The sequence below is a fragment of the Scyliorhinus torazame genome, chromosome 3 (genome assembly GCF_047496885.1).
Source record: "Scyliorhinus torazame isolate Kashiwa2021f chromosome 3, sScyTor2.1, whole genome shotgun sequence".
NCBI lineage: Eukaryota > Metazoa > Chordata > Chondrichthyes > Carcharhiniformes > Scyliorhinidae > Scyliorhinus > Scyliorhinus torazame.
The window spans coordinates 196,280,219-196,302,914 of NC_092709.1; the positions used below are offsets into that span (position 1 = coordinate 196,280,219).

A 22,696-nucleotide genomic window follows, 5' to 3' on the forward strand; every position below is an offset into this window, starting at 1 on the left:
GGATGTTCCAGAATCCATCATGGTTGACAGAGTCGAAGGCCTTTGTGAGATCGACGAAGGCTATTTGGAGCATGATGCTGTTCCCTGCACTTTTTCTGAACTTGTCGCGCACTAAAGGTCATGAAGATCATACCCTTGTGCCTCTTGATGAGCAGAAGCTGCACTGAGATTCAGTAAGGAGCTTTGCAGCCATTCAGAGGAGGCAGTTGAGGATTCTCGCAATTACCTTTCCTGTGGCGGCGAGTAGGGAAATCCTTCTGTAATTTCAAAAGAACAAACAAAGAACAAAGAAATGTACAGCACAGGAACAGGCCCTTCGGCCCTCCAAGCCCGTGCCGACCATACTGCCCGACTAAACTACAATCTTCTACACTTCCTGGGTCCGTATCCTTCTATTCCCATCCTATTCATATATTTGTCAAGATGCCCCTTAAATGTCCCTATCGTCCCTGCTTCCACTACCTCCTCCAGTAGTGAGTTCCAGGCACCCACTACCCTCTGCGTAAAAAACTTGCCTCGTACATCGACTCTAAACCTTGCCCCTCTCACCTTAAACCTATGCCCCCTAGTAATTGACCCCTCTACCCTGGGGAAAAGCCTCTGACTATCCACTCTGTCTATGCCCCTCATAATTTTGTATACCTCTATCAGGTCGCCCCTCAACCTCCTTCGTTCCAGTGAGAACAAACCGAGTTTATTCAATCGCTCCTCATAGCTTATGCCCTCCATACCAGGCAACATTCTGGTAAATCTCTTCTGCACCCTCTCTAAAGCCTCCACATCCTTCTGGTAGTGTGGCGACCAGAATTGAACACTATACTCCAAGTGTGGCCTAACTAAGGTTCTATACAGCTGCAACATGACTTGCCAATTCTTATACTCAATGCCCCGGCCAATGAAGGCAAGCATGCCGTATGCCTTCTTGACTACCTTCTCCACCTGTGTTGCCCCTTTCAATGACCTGTGGACCTGTACTCCTAGATCTCTTTGACTTTCAATACTCTTGAGGGTTCTACCATTCACTGTATATTCCCTACCTGCATTAGCCCTTCCAAAATGCATTACCTCACATTTGTCCGGATTAAACTCCATCTGCCATCTCTCCGCCCAAGTCTCCAGACAATCTAAATCCTGCTGTATCCTCAGACAGTCCTCATCGCTATCCGCAATTCCACCAACCTTTGTGTTGTCTGCAAACTTACTAATCAGACCAGTTACATTTTCCTCCAAATCATTTATATATACTACAAAGAGCAAAGGTCCCAGCACTGATCCCTGTGGAACACCACTGGTCACAGCCCTCCAATTAGAAAAGCATCCCTCCATTGCTACCCTCTGCCTTCTATGGCCTAGCCAGTTCTGTATCCACCTTGCCAGTTCACCCCTGATCCCGTGTGACTTCACCTTTTGTACTAGTCTACCATGAGGGACCTTGTCAAAGGCCTTACTGAAGTCCATATAGACAACATCTACTGCCCTACCTGCATCAATCATCTTAGTGACCTCCTCGAAAAACTCTATCAAGTTAGTGAGACACGACCTCCCCTTCACAAAACCGTGCTGTCTCTCACTAATACGTCCATTTGCTTCCAAATGGGAGTAGATCCTGTCTCGAAGAATTCTCTCCAGTAATTTCCCTACCACTGAAGTAAGGCTCACCGGCCTGTAGTTCCCGGGATTATCCTTGCTACCCTTCTTAAACAGAGGAACAACATTGGCTATTCTCCAGTCCTCCGGGACATCCCCTGAAGACAGCGAGGATCCAAAGATTTCTGTCAAGGCCTCAGCAATTTCCTCTCCAGCCTCCTTCAGTATTCTGGGGTAGATCCCATCAGGCCCTGGGGACTTATCTACCTTAATATTTTTTAAGACACCCAACACCTCGTCTTTTTGGATCACAATGTGACCCAGGCTATCTACACCCCTTCTCCAGACTCAACATCTACCAATTCCTTCTCTTTGGTGAATACTGATGCAAAGTATTCATTTAGTACCTCGCCCATTTCCTCTGGCTCCACACATAGATTCCCTTGCCTATCCTTCAGTGAGCCAACCCTTTCCCTGGCTACCCTCTTGCTTTTTATGTACGTGTAAAAAGCCTTGGGATTTTCCTTAACCCTATTTGCCAATGACTTTTCATGACCCCTTCTAGCCCTCCTGACTCCTTGCTTCAGTTCCTTCCTACTTTCCTTATATGCCACACAGGCTTCGTCTGTTCCCAGCCTTTTAGCCCTGACAAATGACTCCTTTTTCTTTTTGACGAGGCCTACAATATCACTCGTCATCCAAGGTTCCCGAAAATTGCCGTATTTATCTTTCTTCCTCACAGGAACATGCCTGTCCTGTATTCCTTTCAACTGACACTTGAAAGCCTCCCACATGTCAGATGTTGATTTGCCCTCAAACATCCGCCCCCAATCTATGTTCTTCAGTTCCCGCCTAATATTGTCATAATTAGCCTTCCCCCAATTTAGCACATTCATCCTCGGACCACTCTTATCCTTGTCCACCAGTACTTTAAAACTTACTGAATTGTGGTCACTGTTACCGAAATGCTCCCCTACTGAAACATCTACCACCTGGCCGGGCTCATTCCCCAATACCAGGTCCAGTACTGCCCCTTCCCTAGTTGGACTGTTTACATATTGTTTTAAGAAGCCCTCCTGGATGCTCCTTACAAACTCCGCTCCGTCTAAGCCCCTGGCACTAAGTGAGTCCCAGTCAATATTGGGGAAGTTGAAGTCTCCCATCACCACAACCCTGTTGTTTTTACTCTTTTCCAAAATCTGTCTACCTATCTGCTCCTCTATCTCCCGCTGGCTGTTGGGAGGCCTGTAGTATACCCCCAACATTGTGACTGCACCCTTATTATTCCTGATCTCTACCCATATAGCCTCACTGCCCTCTGAGGTGTCCTCTCGCAGTATAGCTGTGATATTCTCCCGAACAAGTAGCGCAACTCCGCCTCCCCTTTTACATCCCCCTCTATCCCGCCTGAAACATCTAAATCCTGGAACGTTTAGCTGCCAATCCTGCCCTTCCCTCAACCAGGTCTCTGTAATGGCAATAATATCATAGTTCCAAGTAGTAATCCAAGCTCTAAGTTCATCTGCCTTACCCGTAATGCTCCTTGCATTAAAACATATGCACTTCAGGCCACCAGACCCGCTGTGTTCAGCAACTTTTCCCCGTCTGCTCTGCCTCAGAGCCACACTGTCCCTACTCCCTCGTTCTCCCTCAATGCTCTCACCTTCTGACCTATTGCTCCCGTACCCACCCCCCTGCCATACTAGTTTAAACCCTCCCGTGTGACACTAGCAAACCTCGCGGCCAGGATATTTATGCCTCTCCGGTTTAGATGCAACCCGTCCATCTTATACAGGTCACACCTGCCCCGGAAGAGCTCCCAGTGGTCCAGAAAACGGAAACCCTCCCTCCTACACCAGCTGTTTAGCCACGTGTTTGTCTGCTCTATCTTCCTATTTCTAGCCTCACTGGCACGTGGCACAGGGAGTAATCCCGAGATTACAACCCTCGAGGTCCTGTCTTTTAACTTTCTGCCTAGCTCCCTGAACTCCTGCTGCAGGACCTCATGCCCCTTCCTGCCTATGTCGTTAGTACCAATATGTACAACGACCTCTGCCTGTTTGCCCTCCCCCTTCAGGATTCCCTCTACCCGTTCGGAGACATCCTGGACCCTGGCACCAGGGAGGCAACATACCATCCTGGAGTCTCTTTCACATCCACAGAAGCGCCTATCTGTGCCCCTGACTATAGAGTCCCCTATTACTATTACTCTTCTGCGCTTTGACCCTCCCTTCTGAACATCAGAGCCAGCCGTGGTGCCACTGCTCTGGCTGCTGCTGTTTTCCCCTGATAGGCTATCCCCCCCGACAGTATCCAAAGGGGTATATCTGTTCGAGAGGGGGACAACCACAGGGGATTCCTGCACTGACTGCCTGCCCTTTCTGGTGGTCACCCATTTCTCTGCCTGCACCTTGGGTGTGACCACATTTACATAACTGCGATCTATGACGCTTTCCGCCACCTGCATGCTCCTGAGTGCATCCAATTGCTGCTCCAACCGAACCATGCGGTCTTTGAGGAGCTGCAGTTGGGTGCACTTTCTGCAGATGAAGCCATCCAGGACGCTGGAAGCCTCCCGGACCTGCCACATCTCACAGTCAGAGCACAGCACCCCTCTAACTGACATTGCGTCAATTAATTAAAATTAAAATTTGTCTTTTTTTTTTTATAAATACTTTTTTTTTTTAAATTGCAAAGTTACTGTCAACTATCTGTTTCCTAGCACTAGATTTCTAATAGAAATGCGATAGCTAACTATAATACTCTCCGATCTCTGGCTTAGATATCCTCTAAATTATAATTAAGTTATTATGTTTAATTAGTTCCCAAATACTCAAATTTTTTTTTTAAAATTTAGGTTAGAATCCCAACCAGCCACTCAGGTCACAGCTTTTCTGTGATGTCGCTTCAGTTTCCCCCCGACACACACAATTTGAAAAAAGGTATAAAAGTAAAAATCACTTACTTGCCTTCTGAGTGTCTGAGATGTTCTCAGGTTCTCTCGCTGACAGAGACTGCTCCTCCACCACCGATCCTTGACCTGCACAATGCTAATAATATAATAATATAATATGGCACTTACCTTACACCAATGGGTCTTATTATTAGGTTAGAGGAGGAGGGCGGGTGGGAGACACTACACGTGTAGTGTCTCGGGTTTCTTCTCCACCAGAATTTATTGGTTGGGGGGGGGGGACTTGCCAGAGGTAGAACTTCCGGTTCCCGCCTTATATAAAAACAAATAAAACTGAAAAGAAGAACAGACACGGGACCAGGCAAGGCTTTTTAAACTAACTACTCACCTCCAAGAAGGCCCCTACGCACCGCAGCCGCCGAAATCCAAAGGGCTGCTCCTGTAAAGGTAAGTGGTTTTAAATTCACTACTCACCTCCAAGAAGGCCCCTGCGCACCGCTGCCGCCGAAATCCAAAGGGCTGCTCCTGTAAAGGCAAGGCTTTTTAAACTAACTACTCACCTCCAAGAAGGCCCCTGCCACTGCCAAATCTTTCTTGAAGATGGGTCACAGTTAAGGCATCTCTGAGGTCATTCGGCATGCTCTCTTCCATCCACACAAGGATGATTAGGTTGTTGATTCTTGTTAATAGTGTCTCTCCGCCACATTTTAATGCTTCCTCAGTGATTCCATCTGCGCCAGATCCAAACCACTCACTACGTAAATACGTTTCTCCCTTGTGTTGTTGTCTCTTTTGCCAATTATCTTTAATTGGTGTCCTAAAGTTGGTAAGTTATTGTGATGTTCTTTGAGTTCTGAATGAGGATGACTTCAAAGTGTAGTGTCTCACAAAGAACATCAAGCGATGTTTTGAACAAAATTAATTTATTTACACGACAACTAAATATATTCGACTTGCTGAATAAGATATAAAAGATTACAGATTTTCTAACTACAGAGCTCCTGATAATACGACTATTCAGTACCTCGCCTAACAACCTATTCCCCGAATCACGTGTATCACGTGATCCACGTGGATGCGCTTGATCGCCATCTGGTGGTTGGATGTAGTTACAGTAAATTGTTAGCCCTTCATTATTCTCACAATACACATATTGTCACAGTTATCAGAACCGGTTAAGATGCATCAAAGGGTATTGAGGGAAGTAAGGGTGGAAACTGCAGAAGTACCATCCCTAATTTTTATTTTTAGATACAAATATGGTGCCTGAGAACAGCACAACTGTAAATGTTCAAAAAAGCATTTAGGATAAGCCCAGCAACTGCAGGCTAGTCAGTTTAACCTTAGTATTGGGGAAGCTTTTGCAACCATTGGCTGGACTTTATGCCCTCAATGATGGGATGGCATATGGGGAGGGAGGCCTTGAAATGGGAGTGCCATGCCAGTGGGACTGTTCCTGGAGGTTATGTGGCCCCACCAGACCCTGCATCAATTTGAGTAACAACAGGGGACGTGTTGGATGAGTGGCCCACTGGGTTGGCCAACTGGGCTAATTTAGGGTCTCCCTTCTGATACCACTGGGAATTTATCTGGTGGGGGAGGCTGCCACCAAATGTCCAGCTTGCCAGGTGAAACCTGGTAGACTGGTGGCGAGGCAAAGGGGGCTCCTTATCGAGAGCACTATGTCCATCAGAGGCCCTCCCCAAGGTTTTCTCCCCCACCCATGTTTCCCTCTCCCCTGTCCATAAGATCATAAGATAGAGGAGCACAATTCGTCTATTCGACCTATCAAGTCTGCTCCACCATTCGCTCTGTTATGGGCCAGGGTTTAGAAAACTTCAAAGTATACTATGGAGTTCACCTGACCTACAACTGTTTACTGGTTTTGGCTAGGATGAACACAAGGGCCTGCCTTTCAGGTGTTATTCAACAGAGTTCTGAGGTGTTTTTAATCAAAAAAAAAAACTTTACTCTAAGAATTTAGTTAACATTTGTATAAACCCACACAGTAAGAACTATCAACTACAAACATAAAGACCCCACACAGGCTACAGTAATCTATGTATAACCCTTCATGAATTTCCCCCTCAACTATTCCAATTCAATAACAAGATCCCATAAACCAAAAACCCCTTTTTTCCAAAACAATAGGTAACTAAACTCATTGGGTTTCTTCCTTGGAATAACACTTTAAAATTGAAAACAGAGAGATAGGCCAAAATACTGCAGCAGCCAAATGTGAAAATGAAAGTAAAAACTCAGAGCCACAGCCCAGCTCCACCCACACAATGGCATCACCAAAGCCATGTGATAAGACAAAAACATTTCTTAAAAGGACACTCCCATGACAGATCATGGCTGAAATGTTTCTCATGCCCATTCTTCTGCCTTCACCCCATAACCCCTGATCCCTCACTTAATCAAGAACCTATCTATCTCTGTCTTAAAGACAAAGTGATTTGGCCCCCACAGCCTTCTGCGGCAATGAGTCCCACAGATTAACCACACTCTGGCTGGAGAAATTCCTCATCTCAGTTTTAAAGGATCGTCCCTTCAGTCTGAGATTGTGTCCTCTGCTTTTAGTTTTTCCTACAAGTGGAAACATCTCTCCATTTCCACTCTGTCTAGGCCTCTCAGTATTCTGTAAATTTCAATGAGATTCCCCCCTCATCCTTCTAAACTCCAGAGTTCAAAACCACTTCTCATAAGACTTGGGCAGCACGGTAGCACAATGGTTAGCACTGCTGCTCTACAGCGCCATGGGCCTGGGTTCGATTCCCGGCTTGGATCACTGTCTGTGCGGAGTCTACACATTCTCCCTGTGTCTGCGTTGGTTTCCTCCGGGTGCTCCTGTTTCCTCGCACAAGTCCCGAAAGACGTGCTTGTTCGGTGAATTGGACATTGTGAATTCTCCCTCAGTGTACCCGAACAGGTGCCGGAGTGTAGCGACGAGGGGATTTTCACAGTAACTTCATTGCAGTGTTAATGTAAGCCCACTTGTGACACTAATAAAGATTATTATTATTACTACAAGTCTTTATTCCCGGGACCATTCTTGTAAACCTCCTCCGGACACCCACCCAAGGCCACCACATCCTTCCTTAGATACAGAACCCCAAACTGCCCACAATATTCCAAATGGGGTCTGACCAGAGATTTACACAGCCTCAGCAGTACATCCCTACTTTTGTATTCTAGCCCTCTTGAAATTAATGCTCGCATTGCATTTACCTTCCTAACTGCCAACTGAACCTGCATATTGACCTCAAGAAAATCCTGAACTAGTACTCCCAAGTCCCTTTCAGATTCTCGAAGCCTTCCCCATTTAAAAAACAGTCTATGCCTCTATTCGTCCTTCCAAAGTGCATATCCTCATACTTTCCACTTTTCTGCCCACTCTCCGAGCCTGTGCAAGTCCTTCTGCAGCCTCCCCACTTCCTCAACACTACCTGTCCCTCTACAGATCTTTGTATCATCTGCAAGCTTAGCAGTTCCTTATTCGAGATTGTTAATCTATATCGTGAATAGTTGTGGTCCCAACACTAACCCCTGCAGAATACCACTAGCTGCCATTCTGGAAAACATCCCTTTATCCCCACTTTCTGCTGTTGCTCATTTTAGCCTTAGTTTACTTATTCTTATATCATAGAATTTACAGTGTAGAAGGAGGCCATTCGGCCCATCGAGTCTGCACCGGCTCTTGGAAAGAGCACCCTACCCAAGGTCAACAGCTCCACCCTATCCCCATAACCCAGTAACCCCACCCAACACTAAGGGCAATTTTGGACACTAAGGGCAATTTATCATGGCCAATCCACCTAACTTGCACATCTTTGGACTGTGGGAGGAAACCGGAGCACCCGGAGGAAACCCACGCACACACGGGGAGGATGTGCAGACTCCGCACAGACAGTGACCAAAGCCGGAATCGAACCTGGGACCCTGGAGCTGTGAAGCAATTGTGCTATCCACAATGCTACCGTGCTGCCCTTATTCTGTCACCTTTGCTCATGAGTCGCCAGGTATCTTTCTGATACCGCCACATGGTTCAAGTCCAAGTAATGATGAATAATGCAACACACCGCTTAGTAAGAGTTAAATCAACGCTCATTTATTATATACAGCAATTAATACTTATACAATAATCCTACTTCTAGACGACTACCTACCACTAAAAGGCCAATACGTACCTTTTGGAAATGGCCCACCAGGTCAGGGAAATGAATGGTCTTTCGAATTGGTTCTGAACCTGCGGGATTCAAGAGCTGGTACAAGTCGATAGTCAGGAGTGCCTATCTGGTAGTGATCGCTGGAGTAAAACTTACGGTTTCTTGTAGAATGGTCTCGAAGGTTGCGAGCAGGAAAAGAAGGGTCGAGTTGAACTTGGCCCCTATTCTTATAGTCCCCAGGGGCTTCCCGCCTCTCGGGGCGGACCTTGTACCTCGTTCCAAGTGATTGGACTTGGTCGCAATCACTTGGTTCGATATGCTCCAATACTGGAGTGATTCCTTGATCGGGGGGTGGTCGTTTACCTTTCTTTGTGTTAGCCCCTGCTGGCGCCGAAAGGTCTGGGTCAGCTTTGAGTTGCTAATTTGTAGCAATTGTTCCCGGGGATGGCTGCTTAATATGCAGATGGCTGGGTTGTTGTGATGTTGATGGCTGCAGGTATCGGTCTGGACTGACTTCCCCGGAGGCGAATACACTGTTTTACCTGCAGCTGTCCATTTGAGTCCTGTTGGCTGATTTTCCCATCAGCCTCTTTCGTTCGCCATTTTAGATCGGGTTTTGACCATTCTAATCGGGAGTCAGCCATTTTACATGGCTACACTGCATTCTGCCTGTCAGCTAATCGTCTGTCCATGCCAGTACCGTGCCCCTAATACCATGGGCCCCTTATCTTATTTAGCAGCCTCCTGTATGGCACCTTGTCAAAGGCCTTCTGGAAATCCAAATAGATCACGTCCACTGGCTCTCCTTTTGTCTAACTTCCTCGTTAGCTCCTCAAAGAATTCTAGCAGGTTTGTCAGGCATGATCTTCCCGTGACGAAGCCATGCTGACTCAGCCCTATTTTACCATGCACTTCCAAGTACTCTGCAATCGCATCCTTCATAATGGCTTCGAAAATCATTGTCCCATCGACCCCGCCACCACCGCAGTAAGACTCCAGACTTACCTTTATTCAGGCTCCATCACAGTTTGCCTCCATCTGGGACTCTGCAGTATTAGCAGTGCCACTTCTCCCATGAATTCTCAAGAGGATAGTGTTGAACTTCAAAAGGACATAGACAGGTTTCTGGAATTGGTGGGCAAGTTGCAGATGAAATTTCTGCAGTGTGAAGTGATTCATTTTCATAGGAAGAATGAGGCAAGGCAATATAAACAAAGGGTACAATTCAAAAGAGGGTTCAGGAGCAGAGGGACCCGAGTTCAATGTGCACAAATCACTGATGGTGGAGGGGCAGGTTGAGAAATCGTGTTACAAAGAATACAGAATCCCGGGCTTTGAAAATAGAGGCAAAAAAGAAAGAAAGTTGTATCAAACATTGGTTTAGCCTCAACAGGGGTATTGTGACTAGTTCTGGTTTTCGGAAAGACGTGAAAGTATTAGAAATATGTGGATAGGTTACAAAAGATCTGTTTTTCCTTCATCATAGTCTCCCCTCCCCATTAGAGCCATCTGTTCTCTGTTCCAAGTTGACCTTTGTCACACTGCTCACCTTTGTTCTGCCATTAACACATTCTGATCTCTTAATGTGCCACTATCAGCACCCTTCTTAGTCTTGATCACCACCATTTGCATTCCCTTTGTCTTTTTGTCCATGACATCTCTGTCAGTGTTCACCTATCACTGGCCCTCTATTCAGCCCCAGTGCTCGAAACAGCATAAATCTCAACCTATTTCCAGTTCTCTCCAGCTTTGATAAAGACTCATCAAGGCTCAAGACGTTAGCTCTGCCTCTCTCCACAAATGCTGTGAGACTGGCTCAGATCTCCCAACAGTTTCTGTTTTCGTTGCAGAAGCTGGGGTTGTATTCCTTGGGGAAGAGAAGATCAAGAAGACTCTGTACAGGGCAGATAAGGAGAAACTGATCCCTTTGGTGACTGTATCCAGAACCAGAGAAAGGTTCTCTGATAAGGTGCAAAAGAAGCAATGGTCACACGAGGAAAATTCTTTGAATGCAGCAAGTGGTTAGAAGGCTGGAATTCACTCCCCGAGAGTGAGTTGGAGGCAGATTAAACTGAAGGATTTTAAAAAAGCATTGCACAAGTATTAAAAGAAAAAATAAACTCAGGCCATGGAGAAAATGCAGAGGGAATGGAATAGGCAAGTTCCTCTTGCAGAGACGGCACAGAAATGACAAGTCGAATGACCACTTTCTATACCGTAACCATTCAATGCTTCAGTGATGCTGCACTCCTACAGAAGGAATACCGTATTGATGTCCCCACAGTGTGCAAACCTACGCAGATAGTGAATTGATGAAAGCTTGAGCTTTTACTCTGTTAGTCTCGCTGCAAACTCTGAATGCGGTGTAACTGGGTTAACAGTTAGTAAGTCCAATTAATGCCAAACACCATCACGAGCCTTGAAAATCTGACTTCATATTTGCAGAATGTCAAGTTTCTCTATTATCTTAATGTAATCATATTTCTGCGTTTTATCTCCTGCCTTCATCCAAGTATAATCATTTACTTCGCTATATGAAAATTTAAAGTGAAATGTAATCAGTGATTTTAACTTCCTGACTTGCTGTCTATGAGAATACTTCAATGGGATTGGTTGATTATTTTGCTTGCTATCATTACGGTTGATGGAAGCCTCCCGTTTCCCACGACTTACAAAGAACAAATAACAAAGAAAAGTACAGCACAGGAACAGGCCCTTCGGTCCTCCAAGCCCGTGCCGACCATGCTGCCCACCTAAACTAAAATCTTCTACACTTCCTGGGTCCGTATCCCTCTATTCCCATCCTATTCATGGATTTGTCAAGATGCCCCTTAAACGTCACTATCGTCCCTGCTTCCACCACCTCCTCTGGCAGCAGGTTCCAGGTACCCACTACCCTCTGTGTAAAAAACTTACCTCATACATCTCCTCTAAACCTTGCCCCTCGTACCTTAAACCTATGCCCCCTAGTAATTGACCCCTCTACCCTGGGAAAAAGTCTCCGAGTATCCACTCTGTCTATGCCCCTCAGAATTTTGTAGACCTCTATCAGGTCGCCCCTCAACCTCCTTCGTTCCAGTGAGAACAAAGTTTATTCAACCTTTCCTCATGGCTAATGCCCTCCATACCAGGCAACATCTTGGTAAATCCCTTCTGCACCCTCTCTAAAGCCTCCACATCCTTCTGGTAGTGCGGCGACCAGAATTGAACACTGTACTCCCAAGTGTGGCCTAACTAAGGTTCTATACAGTGCAACATGACTTGCCAATTCTTAGACTCAATGTCCCGGCCAATGAAGGCAAGCATGCCATATGCCTTCTTGACTACCTTCTCCACCTGTGTTGCCCCTTTCAGTGACCTGTGGACCTGTACACCAAGATCTCTCTGACTGTCAATACTCTTGAGGGTTCTACTATTCACTGTATATTCCCTACCTGTATTAGACCTTCCAAATTGCATTACCTCACATTTGTCCAGATTAAACTCCATCTGCCATCTCACCACCCAAGTCTCCAAACGATCTAAATCCTGCTGTATCCTCGGACAGTCCTCATCGCTATCCGCAATTCCACCAACCTTTGTGTCGTCCGTAAACTTACAAATCAGACCAGTTACGTTTTCCTCCAAATCATTTACATATACTATGAACAGCAAAGGTCCCAGCACTGATCCCTGCAGAACACCACTAGTCACAGCTCTCCAATCAGAAAAGTACCCTTCCATTGCTATTCTCTGCCTTCTATGACCTAGCCAGGTTAGGATTACAATTTGGCATGAGTCGTAAACTGCCAGCAGGAAAGGAAAAGTCCAAGTCACAGAGATTACTACATCTTTGTGGGCAGCATTTGAAAACGACAGTGAGTGCATTGCCACTGAATGTAAACTCCCGCCCATAATTACATTAGGCACTCTTTTATTATTATTTCTGTTGCATGCATTGCAAAGACTAAATAATTAACATTTTTGTATTTCAAAAACATATATGTACTTACCATGTCAGTGTCTGAAACAGGTCCAAAACTTGTAACATAGATATCTGTCTTGACTTCTGTTATTCTTTCTGATAAAATGAGAAAATATAAAAGACTGATAGTTCCCAGTAAATAGTTCCCAGTAGATATTTAAAATAAATTTAAACATGAATGAACTGAAAAAGAATCTTAACATACTGCACCCTACAGTGAATATAATATTTTCAGTTCATGGTGCCCCTACCATAAGGAACAGCTCCTTATTTTATAACAATGTTCTAAATTTGCTATACAACATGCTAAATGCGAAGCTCAAAAGAATCTGTTATGATTCTATATTATGAATGAAATATGCAATAAATATTGATCTTACAGAACAGCACAGACATCAGAAATGTATATATTTTACATTTTATAGAGCATACTGAATTCTGAGAGGAGCTACTCATTCTGCAAAGGAATGGTAGAGAATGAACTGAGATGATGATGACATTTGAATATTTAGTCAGGGGGTTCAGTCCATATCTGTAGAAATAATTAAACACGAATGGCCAGAAAATTTGCAACTCAAAATTCATAAATGAGCTTCTGTCCACCTAACCACCTTATCAAGATTCCCTTCTACTTCTACCTCAGCAAGGAAGATGGTTGAGGTTATTGGAGCCCATATTGCACAGACATGCAACACCTCTGCAGATAGTATCATGGCCCAACCAGATGCAACACTTTAATCAATGATCTTCCCACCATTATAAAGTCATAAATGGGGTGCTTTCTGGTGATTGAACAATTTTCAGCACCAGTCATGACTCGATACTGAAGCAGTTTGGGTCCATATGCAGTAAGACCTGGGCAACATTTAGGCTTAGGCTAGTTAATAAGTGCCAAGTAGTATTCATGCCACACAAGTACTTGGCAAGGACCATCTGCAACACGAGAGAATCAAGAGTGTGATGGAATCTCCACTTGACTGGATGAGCGCAGCTTCAACAACATTCAGAAGCTCAATATCATCCAGGTCAAATCAACCCACTTGATGGGCAACCACTATAGCACCTTAAGCAACAATTCCTTCCACTACCAAGCCTCCTTTGATAGCACCTTCCAAATGTGTGGCCTCTACCACCTGGAAGAACAATAGACACATGGGAAAATTGTCACATGCAATTCCTCCAAGCCATCCACTATACTGACTTGAAATGCTATTGTTGTTCCTTCACGGTCATGAGTGATAATTGTGGAATTCCCTTCTTAAAAGCACTGCAGGTAAACCTATACCAGACAAATTGCAACTGCCAAGAAGACAGCTCACCACCACATTCGCAAGGGAAAATAGGGATAGCCATTCCATGAAATAATTTTTTTTTTTTAAATTGACCATCTCTGTCCCCCTGCATAAGCTCAGCTGCTGTTGAAACACTTGTTATGGATCAGGGTTTAGAAAACTTCAAAAAGTATATCATGGAGTTCACCTGACCCACAACAACTGTTTATAGATTTTGGTTATGATCAGCACAAGGGCCTACCTTTCAGGTGTTATTCAACAGAGGCCGTAAGCACTTTTAATCAAAAACAAAGTTTATTCTACAAATTCAGTTTAACATTTCTATAAACACACAGTTAGCATTTTTATCAACTACAAACATAAATACCCACACAGCTACAGTTCTCTCTCTATATATATATAATCCTTAATAACTTCCCTTCCTGCTGTTTCAACTTGATAACAACATCCTATAAAACCAGAACAACCCTTTTTACCAAAACAGTAGGTTTGAATTAATTCCAGAAAACATGTATCACTTTTAAATTATCAAGTGATCTTGATACCTTTTAACAAGCAGAGAGTGAGAGAGAAGAGAAGCCTTCTTTGTTGTATCCAGCTTCCAACTGTGTAAACCGAAAGTAAAACTCAAGAGTCATAGCCAGCTCCCAGCTCAAACTGAAAGTAAAACCCAGTGCCACAGCCCAACTCCACCCAAACAATGATGTCACTGAAGTCATTTGATAAACACACCTTTATTAAAGGGACACTCCCATGACACCTCCTCCCAAGGAAAAAAAACCATCAACTTCAATGATGGCTTCATTTTTCACCTTTTCACTTTCCTTTAAGAAGAATTGACAGTGAATATACTATTTTTTAAACAGGCAATCATTCATAATAATATAGTCAATTTTACTTCTTCTTCCACCATCTAACCCACTTCTCTTCATCACATTCGTGACAAAGCATCGGCTATCACGTTTTCTCGCCCTGCCACATGCATTATTTTTAAATGAAATGGCTGTAACAATAAACTTCATCGAAACAGTCTGGCATTATTATTCCTGAATCGCTCCAAAAATGTCAATGGATTATGATCAGTATATATAATTGTTTGAGACAAATTGCTGGTCACATAAATGTGAACATGTTGCAACGCCAGCACCAAGCTCAAAGTCTCCTTCTCAATCGTTGAATACTTCTTCTGGTGCTTATTCAATTTCCTTGAAAAATAATCAATAGGCTGCTCTATTCCTTAGTTGTCTTCTTGCAAGAGCACAGCACCTATGCCCACATCACTCGTATCCACAGCCACTTTGATTGTTTTGTGTAATTTGGGGTGGCCAACACAGGAGCAGTGGTTAACACAGCTTTCAGGCCATCAAATGCCTGTTGACACTCCGCTGTCCACTGAAATTTACTACGCTTCTTTAGCAAGTCCGTCAGTGGAGCGACCACACTGCTAAAGTTCGGCACAAATTTCCGGTAAAATCCACTCATGCCAAGAAATCAAATTATTTCCCTTTGTGGTCGAGGGTATTGGAAACTCCCCAATAACTTTTGCTTTCACATCCCTTGGGTCCTGTCCAATTGGATGGCCAAGGAAAGTGACTTGGGCTTTTCCAAATTCACTTTTGGCTAGGTTAACCACAAAACCCGCCTCCTGAAGTTGATTGAATAACTCCATCAGATGCTTCAAATGTTCTTTCCATGTCTGACTAAAAGTAACCAGATCATCGATGTATACCGCACAATTGGGTAATCCTGAAACAACTTTGTTAGTTAACAGTTGAAATGTGGCTGGGGCGTTTTTCATGCCAAATGGCATAACTTTGAATTGGTATATACCATCTGGAGTCACAAAAGCTGAAATCTCCTTCGCCCTTTCGGATAAAGGTATCTGCCAGTAACCTTTAAGTAAATCCAATTTGGAAATAAAAGCCGATTGTCCCACCTTCCCAATGCAATCCTCCAAGCGTGGGATTGGATAAGAGTCTATTCTTGTAACTGCATTAACCTTTCTATCGTCCACACACAATCATTGGGTACCGTCCGGTTTCGGTACCATCATTATGCGGGAGCTCCATTAGCTACAACTCACTTCAATAATGCCATCTTCAAGCATACTTTCAATTTCTTTGTTAACCTGTGCCAATTTTAAAGGGTTAAGCCCATATGGATGTTGTTTAATTGGAACAGCATTTCCCACATCTACATCATGTATAGCCATTTTAGTACTTCCCAACTTATCTCCACAAACTTGCCCTTGTGATATTAATAACTCTTTCAGGTCAGTTTGTTTTTCCTCTGGAAGGTAATTCAATAATTTATCCCAATTTTTAAGAACATCCTCGTTATCCAATGTAATTTGAGGAATGTCAAATTCAGAGTCATCTGGATTCAGTTCTTCACTGAGTTAGAATCACTAAAACCACCTCCTTTTGCTCTCCTTCCCTTTTCCCTTTCAAAGTACCTTTTAAGCATATTCACATGACACACTCGGTGAGTTTTCCTTCCATCTGGCGTTCTTACCACATAATTCAACTCATTTAATTTCCTTTCAATCTGATAAGGTCCACAAAACCTTGCTTTTAAAGGTTCACCTACCACTGGAAAAAATACTAAAACTTTATCTCCACTGGCAAAACTACAAACTTTTGCCTTCTTGTCCACTACTTGTTTCATCACATGTTGTGCAATTTTTAAATGTTGTCTAGCCAATTCACCTGCTCTATTTAATCGTTCCCTAAAATTTGACATGTAATCCAATAATGTAATTTCAGACTGCTCACTCACCAATTTCTCTTTAATCAATTTAAGTGGTCCTCTTATCTCATGACCAAAAATTAGTTCAAAAGGACTGAATTTGGTTGACTCATTAGGTGCATCCCTAATTGCAGACAGTACAAATTGAATTCCTTTATCCCAATCCTCTGGATGATCTTGACAATAAGCCCTCAACATAGTCTTTAATTCTGGTGCTACCTTTCTAACGCTCCCTGAGATTCTGGATGGTACGCAGTTGATTTAAATTGTTTTACTCCTAAGCTATCCATAACTTCTTTGAATAACCTGGAGGTAAAATTTGATCCTTGATTCGATCATATTTATGTGGGTAGTCCATATCTTGTAAAGAATTTCAGTACCTCCTCCACAATCTTTTAAGCTGCAATATTGTGTACTGGAATGGCCTCTGGAAACCTAGCAGACACATCCATTATATACAAAATATATTGATTCCCACTTTTTGTTTTGGGAAGCGGTCCTACGCAATCAATTAGTACCCTTGTAAAAGGTTCCTCAAATGCTGGAATGGGCATTAAGGGCGCTGGTTTTATCACTGCTTGAGGTTTCCCTATCACTTCACATGTGTGATATGACAGACAAAGTTTAACTAAATCTTTATGTAGTCCAGGCCAATAAAACTGTTTTTGTATTTTAGCTCGAATTTTCCTTACTCCAAAATGACCTACTCTGGTACCTCATGTGCTACTCACAAGAACTCCTTTCAATACCCTACCGGCAATACCACTAGATGTACTTCTGTCCACTTTTCATCCACCTGCATATGTAAAGGTCTCCATTTTTTCATTATGACATCATTTTTAAGGTAACAGCATTCTGGTATACACTCAGATTCCTCTTCCGTGTATGCTTTCTGATACATCCGTTTTATTGCTATATCTTTCTGTTGTAACTCTGTCATTTTCCTGAACTAAAAATATCCACCTCATCCTCCACCTGTACTTGTTCTTTTCCAACCATCTGATCAAAAATAGTTTCTGATAATTGAACTTCAACTTGATCTTCACTCTATGATTTCTCCTCTTGTCTTAACCTGTGACTTTGTGACCTTGTTACGATACAATCCGGAAAAAATTCTAGGATATTCGTCCTTCAACACTTCAGTTGTTTGATTTTCCACTGGCTTATTAACCACAGTAGGCATCACTCCCACCTGAGATCCAGCTATATCATTACCTAAGATAAACTGTATTCCTGTGCAAGATAGTTTCTCTATTATTCCTACTACCACTTCACCACTCTTCACTGGACTTTCCAACCTTACCTTAGATAACGGAACACTACACTTCTCACTCCGAATGCCACATATTACCACCTTTTCTAGCAATAGTCCTCCCAAACTACATAACTCCTCATCTCTTATCATTAAAGATTGACTAGCACCCATATCTCTTAAAAGTCTGACTTCTTTACCTACTCATCCTGGTACACATGAGTAAACTTTACCCACACAAGTAAATTCATTAAAGAGATCTGGCATCTTCTTATCAATCACCTTTTGATCAGGCTGTACAATCTTTTGCACCTTCTTTGCTTCAATTGGGCTTTCCTTTACCACTTCAACTGGCTTATCCTGTTTTACCATATCAGCCTTCCCAGTGTTTTTCTTCAACCCCCAACACTGTGACTTTACATGGCCTAGTTTATTACAGTAAAAACATCTGAAACTTTTCATGTCTCTTCCACCCTCCTGGATTTCTTTTTTAATCTGAGGTACACTCTCCTTATTATCTACCATCAGATCCCTTTACCTTTACCACTTGAGTATTTCTCTTTTCCCCAGTTTCTATCCCTCAGGCTGAAATTGATGTTGGAAACCAAACTTTGATTTATGAACTAATTCATAATCATCTGCCATTTCTGCTGCTAATCTCACAGTTTTAACCCTCTGCTCTTCCACATGAGTTCTCACTACATCAGGAATTGAATTTTTAAAGTCCTCCAAAATTATCATTTCTCCAAGAGGTTCATATGTTTGGTCTATTTTCAAAGCCTTTATCCACCTATCAAAATTACTCTTGTTTGATTCTTTCAAACTCCATGTATGTTTGACCAGGTTCTTTCCTTAAATTCCTAAACCTTTGTCTGTAGGCTTCAGACACTAGTTCATATGCACCCAAGATGGATTTTTTCATCTCCTCATACGTCCCAGATACCACCCCTGATAATGATGCAAACATTTCAATAGCTTTACCTACCAGCTTTGTTTGAATCAGTATTACCTACCTGTCCTGTGGCCATTTTATTTGTTTAGCTACCTTCTCAAATGAAATGGAAAAGGCTTCTACCTCCTTCTCATCAAACCTTGTCAGTGCTTGGATAAATATAACTAGATCCCCAGCAAGCCTTTGATTATGACGCTCATGCTCACTATCCTCATCACTATCCTCAGACTGTTCGTTTCTCTTTACATCCGCCAATTTTAACTGACTGTCATATTTCATGGTCACTTTCTGAAATTCAAAATCTCTCTCTTTTTCCCTTTCTGCTCTCTCTTTTCCTCTTTCTTCTCTCTCTTTTTCTTTTTCCCCTGATCTATACATCCCTTTCTCTTTCTTTTTGTTCTTTTAGGGCTATTCTTTCTTTTCCCCTCATTTCGTATTCAAGCTGCTTTAATTAATTCTCATGTTCAAGCTGCTTGATCTGTAATTTTATTCTTGCGATTTCCAATGATTCTGACTGTGTGTCAAGCAATTTGAAAATGTTCAGCTACCGCCGCAATTATCTCTTCTTTTTGTATTTTGTCAGGTAATGTTAACTGCAATGTTTTTGCCAAATCTAAAAGCCCTTTTTAGTCTCTGTTTGTAAGGTACTGCGTGTGACCTTCTCCAGCCCCCAAAACTTCTGAGCCTCTGAAAGAGCCATTGTCCACAACTCACTCCCTACTTAAACTGGAATACCACACCTGAAAAGCAAACACAAATATTCTGACCCCTCACTTGTCTTAGTTCACGAAGCCAACCCAATCACGAAAGGTAGACTTTTATCTCAGACGAGCCCCCAACTTCTTATGGGCTAGCGTTTCGTGAACACCAAAGTATGTCATGGAGTTCACCTGACCCACAACGGTTTATAGACTTTGGTTAAGAGGAGCATAAGGGTCTACCTTTCAGGTGTTATTCAACAGAGGCCTTAAGCACTTTTAAACAAAAACAAAGGTTATTCTACGAATTCAGTTAACATTTCTATAAAAACACAGTAAGTATTTTTATCAACTACAAACATAAATACCCCACACAGCTACAGTTCTCTCTCATATATATATAAAACCCGTAATAACTTCCCTTTCTGCTGTTTCAACTTGATAACATCCAATAAAACTAGAACAACCCTTTTTACCCAAAACAGTAGGTTTGAATTCTTTCCAGAAAACAGTTATCACTTTTAAATTATCAAGTGATCTTGACACCTTTTAGCATGCAGAGAGAGAGAGAGAGGAGAAGCCTTCTTTGTCTGAATCCATCTTCCAACTGTGTAAACCGAAAGTAAAACTCAAGAGGCATAGCCAGCTCCCAGCTCAAAATGAAAGTAAAAGCCAGAGCCACAGCCCAGCTCCACCCACACAATGACATCACTGAAGCCATTTTGATAAACACACATTTCTTAAAGGGACATTCCCATGTCACATTCATTCATGCCTGGTTACCTTCTAAGCTTTTCTATTAAAATGATTTCCTGGCCAGACTCCCATCTTCCACCTTACACAAACTTGAACTTATTAAAACCTCTACTTTCTATATTCTAACTTTAACCTGCCCCGTTTACCCATTAGTCCTGACCTATATTGGCTCCCAGTCTTGAAACAATAACTTGAATATTCTCACCCTTGTTTTCAAATCTCTCTTTGCCCTTGTCCACCTCTATCTCCGTGATCCCCGCACACCTCCAAACATCTGAGGTTTCGGTGTTCTGCCAATTGTAGCCTTACCGAGTTCAATCGCTGAACCATTGGCAGCATCGCTCTATACTGCCTGTGTCGTAGGCTCCAGAATTCCCTCCCTAAACCTCTTCATTTCTTTTGTTTCTCTTCTCTTTATAGATGCCCCTTAAAACTTACCTCTTTGACCAAGCTTTTAGTCAGCTGTCTACTGAGCTGCTACGTGGCTCAGCCAATTTTGATAATGCTTCTCTGAAGTGCTTTGGGATGTCTTGCTATGTTAAATGTGCAATATATATGTAAGTTAATGCAGTTGTTATTGATCGAGAATAGCATAGAGCTCATCCCCCTCATAAACCCTGACAAAACTAGATATCCATAAATGGGGAGGTCACACAACAGGAATTTCTTCAGCAATACTGGATATTGGATGCGTTGGGACATTTGAGGCAATGACAGATGATTCAGCAAAGTCTTACGAGCTGATTCCCAGAGGTGCATAACTGATAATCACTTCCACCTAGAATATTGTGCATTACTATGTCGCATGTAATCAATGTACTGACATATGACACAGATATTCCCACTCTTTGTTCCATGGTTAATATCTTTGACTAAATATATTGCCAAAAAAATTCCAAAATGTATGCTAGCTACATTGCCAATCCTCCAGAGTATAGAAGCTAATTCCTGTAATCAGAACACAGCATGGTAAGCTGATACTAATTATCCAACCTAGGACATAGATACACCAGTTATATGAATAACAGGAATATTCACAATTGTCATGTGAGAGTACCTTTAAGAAATGGATGTTTATCAGTGATGTCAGCGTGTGTGTGGAGCTGGGCTGTCTGTCAGCTTTTTACTTTCGTTTTAGGCTGTTTGCTGCAGGGTGTGTTTTAGTTTCATTTTCAGAGCTGGATAGCTGCAGTCACAGCCAGATGGTGTATTAGAGTCTCTCTCTCTCTCTAATCTAAAGACTGTAAATCGATCCTGGTGATTTAAAACTAATAACAGTAGTGATTTTAACCTGATGTGCTTCTGGTAAAAGGTGTTTTAAGTCTTATGGATGTTAAAAGGAAAGCTTAAAGGATTACTTAATGTTGTATTCTTTGGAGGCTGTATTTGAATTAATGGTTGCTAAGATGTTCACTGTATGTTTTAAAAAGGTTAACTTGAGTTCATAGAATAAACATTGTCTTGCTTTAAAAAATACTTTTTCATTTCTGCTGTACCACACCTTTAGAGTGGGCCGTGTGCTCCCCATACCACAATCTATTAGAAGTTGTGGGTCAGGTGAACTCCATGATACACTTTGGGGTACTCTAAACCCTGGCCCATAACATTACATATAAAAAGGACATATATCTCCCAGTTGAAGTATGATTTCAAATATCTCCATAGCCTCATCACTTCTTATCTTGACAACTAACCTCTTCCAGCCCTACAGGCCTCCACAATCTCTGGGCTTCTTCAATTCTGGCCTCTTAGCATCATTACAATCCTATCTTCCTTTAAGACATCCTTTAACAGCTGCCTCTTCAAACAAACCTTTGGTCACCTGCACCAATCTCTCCTTATAGAGTGAAAAAGTCATTACGGCAAAGGGGGCCATTTGGCCCATCAACTCCAAGCCAGTTCTCTGTACAACAATCCAATTAATTCCATTTCTTTTGTATCTGATTATCAACTCGTGTTTCACACTCCTATGAAAAAAACACCTCGAGACCCTATGCTGTATAAATATGTTATAAAATGCAAGTTGTTGTTACTGACAGGTATACAAAATTAAAAAGTAACTTCTTGTTTTGCACGTGAACTTATAATTCTGGGCTTGCTAGAATCAGAGGATACATTATGAAAACCATTTAATCTCCATTTTCCCCATCATGGTTATTTAGAGTAGTCAATCATTTTTACTAGAATCAGGGTGATCCAAACTGTGGATGATCCAAACATGCATTCCACTGAAGTTCATCCCTCTGGTACATTTGTTCTCCCATCATGGCATCTAATTATGTTTTGAATGATACAAAAGCTTTTGTCATCATTACATGATTTGGCAGGGTTCCAAATGTGTAACATGCTCAGAAAAACATATTT

The 22,696-nt window shown here is 42.5% G+C and overlaps 1 protein-coding gene across 11 annotated transcripts in view; it reads right to left on the reverse strand.

Moving 5' to 3' along the window:
- gabra2a (gamma-aminobutyric acid type A receptor subunit alpha2a) overlaps positions 1-22,696 on the reverse strand; it is a 499,051-nt gene that overhangs the window by 272,187 nt on the left and 204,168 nt on the right. For all 11 annotated transcript variants that reach the window (XM_072496699.1, XM_072496695.1, XM_072496697.1 and 8 more), the window contains one exon: positions 12,663-12,730. In XM_072496699.1, the coding sequence (XP_072352800.1) occupies positions 12,663-12,730 (68 nt within the window). The remainder of the gene's footprint in view (positions 1-12,662; positions 12,731-22,696) is intronic.